Genomic DNA, 10,216 nt, shown 5'->3' with positions numbered 1-10,216 from the left:
AGTGGCATGTGTCAAATACAGATTTATGGCTTGCAGTGACACTACCTGGCTCCAGGACATTCATATTAGACATCAGACATTTCAGTCTGCATTAACACCAGCCTAACAATAATACCTGCTGTTACCACTGGTACAGAACACTGGAAGGAAACAACATTCCTTCCGAAGTTCTGTCCTTTCCTGGAAGGCAAGAAAAGAACAAGGCACAAGACTATAACAGTGAAAAATCCCTTCAACAATATCTCCATCCCTAATCATGAAATATCCTGAGTTGGAAGGGACTCACAAGGATCATCAAGTCCGACTCCCGAGCCCCGGAATCTTTTATTAGACACTGTTTTAAAAATATATATATAGTATTTATTTAAAAGTTGCAGTCACTTCAGCCTAGAGCAGCTTTTCAAACACTTCTGCTACAGGCACTGTACAGGTGTTTATGCATTTGCAGACACAGCTGCTTGTGCAGTAAGACAGAACCATTAGTTGTTCCAGGGCAGAAGGGCCCATCCCTCACCGTTGGAGGACAGCTGTTCCATCAAGCTCGTGCTCAAGAGCTGGTGGCAGTTCTACACACGCCAGCAGGATACGATGCAAAGTCCTCTTCCAGATATCTGTATCTCAAAATTTATCTTTTTTTTCAACCAGTAAGTGAACTCTGTTCCCAGTGTCCTTGAAAGAGAAACAAGGCCGGTAACAGCTTCAGCTATGATAAGGTTGAGGAGCCAACCACTGAGGCCCGTTCAGAGACCACGACTGAGCGTTACTGTGCTGGGGACCAGTCCATGTCCTGTCCCACTCAGGGGCTTCAGTGCCACGAAACACGACCATCTCAGCTTCCATTCGTTCAGGCTCGTTTCTGTGCTCGCTCGTTCTGTTCAAAATTAAAGATGAGAAGGTGACTGAAGATGTCCGTGACTCAGAGTCACACAGAAGGGACTTCAGGGAGCAATGGGACAATTTAATAATCTTTTCTGCCCCAGTTCTCAAACATTCCTAGTCTAGAACTCTAAATCATAATTTTTCAAGGATAGACATTCATCAGGAGTTCTCAAATGAGAAGGCAGAACACTTGCCCAAATCATGCAGCACAAGGTCTACTATGGATTCCTAGTCCACCCATCTGGCACAGTAAATGCTACCCTGCTTTTGTCTGAAAGCTCTCAACCTTCCCACTGGTGTATAAACACGGGCCTGCAGATAATGCTTTCCTGTTTTGGGATACCCAACTCTAGTCAACATAGCTGTACAGTCCAGTCCTAAACTCTGTAATGACAAAAGGTTGAATCTCTGCTTTTCATTTGCAGTACACTGGGTAGCTGCCAAAATCCCAGCTCCAGAGGTAAAGAGAAAGGCAGAATAGAAAAAAACCCACCACAAATCATAGAGTTGTTTTGGTTGGAAAAGACCCTTAAGACGATTGAGTCCAAGCATTAAACCAGCACTGCCAAACCTACCACTGTGTTTCCAAGTATACATGTCTTTTAAATCCCTCCAGGGATGCTGCCCACCTTTAAGAGAAAACCTCTTCCTTCTCTCCTCACCCTTTCTGAGTATTCCATAATGATGCACCCACAATGCTGCCTTCACACCGAGATGGAATTCTCTCAGTTAAAGATCCTGGACACTAATACTTGTGCTAAGCATGAATTGCAGTAAACTGCACAAGCTGTAGTTTGATTTTTTATTTTATTCCCTAACTCAATTACCTTGACTGTCTTCTCGAGCTTACACAGAGCTGCCTCATATTGCTGCACCAAAGGCTTTAATGATTTGCCCTTCATGGGGTGTTTCTGTATGTCTCGGATGCCGGCATCCCTCAACATCCGCAGAAACCGACGTTCCTGCAACAAAACAGACATGGAAGATGAGACACCTCACTACCCATCAGCTAGAAAATGAGCACATCTTGGAACATGTTGCCTAGTCAGGAAATAATTGAAGTTTCTGTGCACAAAGCTCAGCTGACTGGAAAAGGTGGGAAGTAGTATGAACTTTATCTCCCTCATGCCCCTGCATGCATGCTTATCAAATGAACCCCACACCAAAGACATACCTGAATTCTAAGGACCAAGCTGAAGGCAACACCTACTTTTCCTGCACGAGCTGTTCTTCCAACCCTGGAAACAGAAAAAGTAGGTTCAAGTCAGTTTGAGCCCCATAGTCACTGCCATTATCAGCTCCAAGAGTCTGATTCTGAAACTCTTCACACTGAAGCAAGTCTGATTCCAAGCAATGCTATGGGCTTAATTTTTCTTCAAAAGCTATTTGCATATTAAAGTAAAAAGAAAAACTAAAAGTCCTTTTAAGTGCATGTCACCTTTGCTAAGCATTTCAAAGCAAACCAAGCTCAAGACATCTCCCTGTTGTTCCTGGCTGCCTTACCGGTGAATGTACGTCCTGATGAACTGCGGCGCATCATAATTTATCACATAATTCACTCCTTTAACGTCAATCCCTCGTGCAGTGGCATCTGTGCTGATTAACCTGGTTGTAAATGTATATATAGTTATTTTCGGGCAACATCTCTGGCACTATACACACAAGTGAAACACAGCACAATTCTTGCTGATCTCTGTTCAAACTGGTCAGCCAGCCTCTGTCTCTGAGTGTGGCAGGAGCACTGTAAGTCACTCCTCACTGTCACTGGTATTACTAGCTTCCCACAGACCTCCAAGCATCACTACAGGCCTGTCACCCTCTGTTATGCATGAAAAGCTACTGGGTGTTTCCAGGTTCTCCAAGCATGGAACACTAAGCCAGACAGCTCCCAGTGCACTGGAGGTTACAAACCTCTAAGGTATCTGAACATTCCATAAAGGTAATGAAGGCAGAGAGCAAGGTGAGAAATTCCAGTAGTCGAGGTTCAGATAAAAAGGAAACCCAGAAAATTATTTACCAGTATTTACCTTCTTCTCAGAGACACTCCACAGATACAATCTCATACAGCTACCAAAATCACAATGTAAATCAAACATTTGGATAGAAGTAAAGCTGTATGCCAGTCTGAGCAGGGACTGCTTTGATAGGAAGCACTAACACTGTGTACAGTTCAAACACCAATATCCATTTCCTTCCTACAAGCACCAGATGCCCAGCACACACAATAAACTTCAGATTTGCAAACCTGTGTGTTTTGGGCAACTCTGAACATGCAGTTACATTTACTACTTGCCATGAAATAACACACAGAAATTCAGATTGCAGCTAGATTAGAATAGGCCACATTACATGCAGGACAAACAATTCAAAGTCACAAGTCCAAGCCTCACACCCATTCTGCCAGACTCCTGCACGCTGTTTTAGAGGACCCTGTGTAGCTGTGTCCTTGGTTCTGCCTAGTTTTTCTCAATGAAAACAGTTTAAGTTGGAAGACATGCAGGAAAGTCATTTAAGATGCTCACAGTTGTATTTTTCCTTGTTCAAACTCCCTTATGGTTCTCTGTCTCTCACTTGGAGTCAACCGAGAAGAAAACTCAGCCACCGTGACTCCACCAAAGGCTTGAACCAGCAGGAACAACCTACAGGGAAAGGGGATAGAAACAGTCACTTCCTTGCCTCTGTAACAACACTTGACAGATACCTACGATAGTGATCTCATTCTCTACTCACCTGTGAGAAGCTTCCCTGGAGTTGGTGAAGCACAACACGCGGGTGAATTTCATTGTCAGCATGAAGTACAAGAGGAGCAAAGGCTTGGAATTCAGGTCACAAGGCACGTAACATTGCTGCAGTCCACAGGGAAGAAGTTCAGAGAGAAAAATTACTTCTTGCCAAGACTATTTTCCCTGAAACCCACCACCTGTCCATGACCTACACAGGCTTGGATGTTTTAAAACTGACTAATAGCAGCAAAACCAGACCCCACAGTGCCACCTCCTTTAGAATAAATCACAGTTACAGGCTGGCAGGATACAAAACAAGTGGAGACAGGAGACCTGAGTTGTTCTTACTTCTCCACAGCAAGTAACAACATGCACTGCCTTCCTGTCTACAGGCTGGCCTCTATCTGCATGCCTTGAAATGCACGTTATACATATGGACAATTGATAAGTGCTACTACATTATTATTATTTCACATTTCCACTCCTCGTTGCTGGTAAAACTTAATTCCACATGAAAAGAGATTAATAAAAAAAAAATAAATCCAGTCTTAACAAATGAACATTAAGTAATGAGAAAACAAAGTCACAAAGATAGAGCTCTCTGGGTCGTAAATACTCCCAAAGCCACTTTTGCCCAGCACCTCTGTAATGCAGGAAAACACAGACATTTTACAGTAAAACCATAACCAGATACTCCAGAATTAAACAAATCTTCAACCATAACTTATTCAAGAGAATGAACACCATACCGATAGCCCCTCGGGGAGTGTGTATTTATTATTAGCATCTTCTTCAGTTTCTGTTCCATCTCCAAGTGTTTTTTTTTCAGAATAGACAGATGTGAAGAGGCGTGGCTGGAATAAGTCCAGCTGCTGCAGCTTCTCTGGGTCCTGGGTCAGCGTAGCTGAAAACAGCAGTTTCTGTAAGGGTATCTGAGGAGAGCAGGAGCTGAAAGAAACAGCACACGGAAACCAGGCTTTGAGGACAGGGCAAAGGAGCTCCACCACAAGTGCCTTCAGATGATGTTATAAAGGGAAGCAATTAACTCTCTTTGATGCTCTTTTCTTGCCCTGGCCTTTCCTATAGGCTCTTTTCCAGCCTTGTTTTATGGTGGAGTTCACAGACAGAACTGATCAGTGCCCTCAACCTGCAGGAATCTGTTACTCCTGCACACATCCCTGCACCCTGGTTACCCCTGTGCTCATTCTAGTCACGTCCTTCCTTGGCCACTGATCTCAGTTTCTGACACATCTCTACCACTGCTGTATGAAAACAGCAGCTGCAGATAGTTAATTGCAAGAGTTTTCCTCCAAATCCATTACTCAGCTTGGCTGGAGGGCATTACTACAGTTACTGTGCAAATGAATCACAGATTTGCAATATTTGTGCATTCTTTTGATACTCCTTTAGTCTAAATAAGGAAAGCTTGGAGAATACAATACTTAGTCTAAAGGGCATTTTCTAGCATCAGCTGTTCACTGACTTACTTTGGTAGACATTTTTCTAGACATTTTCCGAGGAAAGGGACTTTGAGAGGCCCTGTGGGAGGTACTGTGGAGCAGGACAGTGACACCCAGAGTTGGTGTCCATGCTATCAGCTCAAAGAAATGCATTTTGCAACTCACCTGGCTGCTGTTATAGGCCCTGGTTTGGTCCTCTGAAAAAGCATGTTGGAGCCAGAGTCATCTTCTACTTGGAATGCAGCTTTGACAATTTGGTTCAGACAGTTCTGGTGCATGTCATCGATCATACGGTCTGCTTCATCTATGATCTGAATTCACAAGGATGAAAAACACCCCTTGTTAAATACTGGGAGCTTTTGATTTTCCTTTTTTTTATCTGTAGCAAGTGAGCCAGAATGTAAGATAAGGGAAGCTTCTAGTCAATAGAATTGCTTTCTCTGCCCACCCTTACTCTGAGTTTGCAAAAGGCCAAGAGAGAAGGGGAAGTGGGTGGATGCTTGGGTGTCACAAGTTGGAATAAAACATCTGATCTTATGACTGCTGCCTTCGGAATCTGGAGCACAGACAGGCCCACACAACAGTTCCAACGGAGATGTGTTTATGTTCCATGCAACAAGAAAGCAGGAATTACAGCTGTAACAGGCAATGCCCTCAGATGGGAGAGCCGTGGAGCCAACTCACCAGGAAGCGAAGCTGTGTCAGGCTGAAGCCCGGGGTCTGCCTGATGTGATCCGTGAGCCGCCCTGGCGTGGCCACAACAATGTCAGCCAGGCTGCAGTAGCCTGTCACTCTGAAAGGACAAGCAGCCCACGAGTAAGTGTCTCTCTTCACCATAAAGCACGTAGCAGAGATCCTTGGTCAGCAGACCTTAAGGTTTTCCTACCACTCAATTAACTGAGAAACAATAAAATTCAAATATGCACTTGAGTTCAGAGAGCACATGGAGGCAGTGCTGGACACCAGACCCCAGTCTGCACTGAACTGCCTCATTTTAAACAGAAAGTGTCGTTCTCCACTGCTCTTAAAAAAAGCTTAATCGCAGCAAAATCCCACACAGTCACTTGTACCTGTGGGCATAAGGTAAACATTTGCATTTTATTCAGCTGGTGAAGAATCCCAAAAATCTAGTAAAACATTACAATCACAAAAAAGGGGTAGTAGCAGGCACTATACCAACAACAGAATCACCAGTGTCCCGCATAAAACCCACTATCCAAAATCATGATAGCATGATGGTGTGCTGCAATAGCCTGTGTTTTGACCCCTGTTCCATGAGATTAATTAGTTTACAATCTCTATAAACCTTATCAAAATACCTTTTAACCTACTTTTTCTGGACAAGCATCTCCTGCTCCTTTGCAAAAGATTTCTGGCCAGTAATCAAAACGACCTTCAGACCTGTCCCATCAGTGTAAACGTTGAACACTTTACTCACCTGCAAAGAGATGAGCTTTGTCAGCTGCCAGAGAAACACTTGCAGTAATACTTTCCATTACAGCAACATCATCAAACCCACTGATGGATTTCCACAGGCTTCACAGAACACCCAAAGAACTGGCTACACCAGCCTGTCCCTCGGCCCAGTTCTGCTCAGAGAGGCAGTGAAGAGCCACATACCTGTTGTGCCAGTTCTTTGGTGGGCAGAACAACCAGAGCTCGCACATGGCAAACCACTCGATCTAACAGAACCTGCCAAAATGAAGGCCAAATTAGTGCCTGAAAGCAGTGGGGAGAGAATGGGGTTCTTATACCTAACCTAGTTAGAAGAGGTGGGCTTGACACATCCTCGGAGTTTTATGTTTCCCTTTTTCTCCCTCCACCTTCCCAACTCCTCATGCTGTGCCTGCTGTCTGAGGAAAGGAGTGGGATGCTGACATGAGGCTCCCTCAGACAGCTCTGAGCTAAAAATCCTGCTGCCTTATGTCCACAAATTCCTTGGCTTTTTAACATACTTCTAAGCTGCGGTTTTGCTTGAACAAAAGCAACCCCAGCATTTTCCCTACAGATACTTCCCTGGGGTGAACTCACCTGGACAATGGGTATGACGAACGCCAGGGTTTTCCCACTGCCCGTGGGTGCTGACACACAGATGTCCTTGGGGCGGTATCCCCCCTGCCCCATCAGGTACCCATTGGAGGCACTCTGGAGAATGGCAGGAATCACCTCTGCCTGAACTGAGCGAAACCAGAAACAAACACAAAGTACACCGTTAATGAACTCACTCATACCCTTAAAATGTTGTATGAAAGCATTCTTTAAGTGAGAAGACACATGCTGGCTTCCCAACAAAACCCTGACGGGCCTCTGACACAGCCTAGACCTCCAGGCTCAGCTGGACCAAGCAGTTGACTGAAGGTCACCCTCCTACTGTTATCCTTGCTTCCAGCTGTGCTTTCTACTTATTTAAGAGCTGGCATTCATTGTACTTGTTTGCAAAACTAGTAAAATAATGGAAAATCAACAATTATTTTTTTTTGTTTCAATGTTTTTCTGGTACTTTATTGAGTTGAATGAGTTCCCAGAGAGCTCTGATCAGTAGCAGACATGGTGGAAAGCAAGGAGCTAAAACACAAGCTTGGCATAAGGAGGAAAAATGTGAGGACACAAGTAACTTCCCTCTTTGGGCAGCTCTGAGCCATTACTTCAAGCTTTATCTATGAGTAGATAATAGACTTTTACTCAGCTTAGATAAAGCTTTGAAAATGAAGGGTTCAAGCTGAGGCAATCACTTGCATGCATTACACTTGGCTTTGTCCCATGTTTTACTTCACTGATTACACAAAAAACTCAGCACCAGACTGCAGGAACTCTGCAAATCAGTTCAAAAAGGAACAAAAGCACTGTCAAAGTACCTGGAAAAAAGGACTCTATCCCATTCATCTGCAGCTTTTTCAGCAGGCGGGGATGGATTCCCGGGACATCTCTGATTGGACACAGATTGTCTCTGATACGTTTCTGCACTCGTTTGGGTTGAGCAAGCCACTGTGGCAAAAAGGGCTGAACCTGAGGTGAGGGAAAGGAGAATATGGCAATGCCATATGTAAAATAAACCTGTAAGATGCATGTTCCCTCCTGACCATCATCACAATCCCATCAAGCTCAATGTACCTTCTGCACCGGCTTTCTGTCGTAGTCTCCAAGAATTGTCAAACTGGAGGGTGGATAATTTGCCTCTTCCCCAGAGGCTGCTAAGGAAAGCTCCTCCTTTGCGCTTTGATTTTCTTTAGTTCTTTCACTCTTCTCTTTCTTCCCTGTTTCATCTCCTTCTGTTTCCTCATCTGTCTTCTTCCTTTTAGAAGACTTACTTTTAACATTGTCCCTATTTTCCTGTTGTTCGATGTCTTCTTCAGAATCTGGAATGTGGATACCAGGAATGCAGAGCCACAGGTCAGAATGTGTTACAGAAAAGGGATGCAGGCAACATTTTACAATGTAGGACTTAAGCAACAACTTGCAAGCTCCTCTTTATTCCTAAAGCCAAGTGCAAAAGCCAAACATTTCCTTGTTGGTATGGATGCAACAAGACTGAGGTGACATTTCCCTCCTCCTCTTACACTAAATTAATCCTCAAAGTTTGCAATATTGGGCTTTCCACTAAAAAATAAGAACTACTTTGGGAACATATTAAGCAAAGGAAAACCAAATCAGGTTAATTGGGCAAGGTACTCAAAGAGCAACTCGTGTCCACTTTTCTGTGGAGAACTGTCGACCATAATGAACTGAAATCCTACAGCCTGTTACCTGCTTCAGTCCTCTCCCGCTGCACTTTCGACTTTCTTCTTCTTTCTTTCTTCTTCTTCACGGGGCTGCTGCTGCCATCTGCTGCCGGCTCAGTGCCTGCCCTGCCTTCAGCAGAGCTGCGGGGCTGTTTTGCCTTTAGCTTTTTCTGCCCTTGCGCACCGGGCTGCTCTTCACCCTCCCTCTTCCTCTTCCCTTTTCCTTCCCTGGGCTCACCCCCGGGGCTCAGCCCCGCGGCCCCTGGGGCTTCCTCCCCTCCCCGGGGCTGCGCCTCCCGCTGCTTCTTCAGCTGCCGGGCCCTCGCCTGCTGCTGCAGCCGCTCCAGCAGGACCCGCGCCCGGTCCTCCGCCTCAGCGCCCTCCTCCTGCTGCTCCTCATCCTCCTCCTCCTCTCCGCCGTATCTGAAACAGCACAGGCAAAGCCCCCTCAGGCACCAGCCGCCCGCCCGTACCCGGGGTCGAGGCAGCGCCTGAGACAGGGGCAGGGGTCGGGACAGGGGCAGAGGTCGGGACAGGGATAGGGACAGGGGTCGGGACAGGGGCAGGGACAGGGATAGGAACAGGGGTAGGGACAGGGGCAGGGATCGGGGCAGGGACAAGGGTAGGGACAGGGACAGGGATAGGGACAGAGGCAGAGGCCGGGCCGGCCGTACCTGTTGATGCAGAACAGCGCCATGACCGCGCCGCGCCGCCCGCGCGCACCGAGATGACGTCATCACAACGAGGCCCCGGCGGAAGGCTCCAGAAGGGGGGGAGGGGGTGGCGCCCCCTGCTGGCAAGGGGTGGGGGGAGCGCCGCGAGCGCCCTGAGGGGACCCTGAGGGGAAGGGAGGGAACGTCCTGCCCAGGGAGCGTCGGAGCGTGACGGGATGGGAGAGAGCACGGATTGTGTGCGGGACACAGCACAGCGTCCGTGCGGGACACTCAGAGAGCACAGCATCCCTGTGGGATGGGCTGGGAGAGCATAGCATCTGTGTGGGACACTCAGAGAGCACAGCATCCCTGTGGGACAGGCCAAGAGAGAGCACAGCATCCATGTGGGACACTCAGAGAGCACAGCATCCCTGTGGGATGGGCTGGGATAACACAGCATCTGTGTGGGACAGGGTAGGAGAGAGCAAAAAATCCGCATGGGACAGGCTGGCAGACAGCACAGCACCAGTGCGGGACACATCAGCACAGAACACCAAAACTTCCCACAGCGCTGCAGGCTCCAGCACAGCTCCCACAGCACCGAGGGCCTCTCCTGCTGCCTGGAGCAGGCAGTGTAAGCGATGTGGATGACACTGTTTCACCTCAGTGAGCAAAAGCACTCCTTCCTTGCTTGTTTGGCCCCACACAGCTGGCACGTTCCCAGAGGAAAGCTGCCCTGAAGGAGCAGGCACAGGGCTGGCCAAAGGACTGCTGCCACTGTG

At 46.9% G+C, this 10,216-nt stretch overlaps 1 protein-coding gene across 1 annotated transcript; it reads right to left on the bottom strand.

Annotated features, from left to right (window-relative positions):
- Positions 1 to 305: 305 nt before the first annotated feature.
- Positions 306 to 9,497, bottom strand: DDX51 (DEAD-box helicase 51). Its single transcript, XM_027696725.1, has 16 exons — positions 9,456 to 9,497; positions 8,807 to 9,204; positions 8,174 to 8,418; positions 7,918 to 8,068; positions 7,094 to 7,239; positions 6,683 to 6,754; positions 6,394 to 6,500; positions 5,747 to 5,855; positions 5,228 to 5,373; positions 4,352 to 4,550; positions 3,610 to 3,725; positions 3,402 to 3,518; positions 2,383 to 2,484; positions 2,054 to 2,117; positions 1,707 to 1,841; positions 306 to 871 (listed from the first exon to the last, which is right to left on the bottom strand). The coding sequence occupies exons 1-16, from the start codon at positions 9,476 to 9,478 to the stop codon at positions 845 to 847; spliced, it is 2,157 nt and encodes a 718-aa protein (XP_027552526.1). The 5' UTR covers positions 9,479 to 9,497; the 3' UTR covers positions 306 to 844.
- Between the last annotated feature and the right edge of the window lie 719 nt (positions 9,498 to 10,216).

This window comes from Neopelma chrysocephalum, unplaced genomic scaffold (genome assembly GCF_003984885.1).
Source record: "Neopelma chrysocephalum unplaced genomic scaffold, ASM398488v2 Primary Assembly neopelma1_116, whole genome shotgun sequence".
Classification (NCBI taxonomy): domain Eukaryota; kingdom Metazoa; phylum Chordata; class Aves; order Passeriformes; family Pipridae; genus Neopelma; species Neopelma chrysocephalum.
This window is presented reverse-complemented; position numbering and strand designations above follow the sequence as displayed.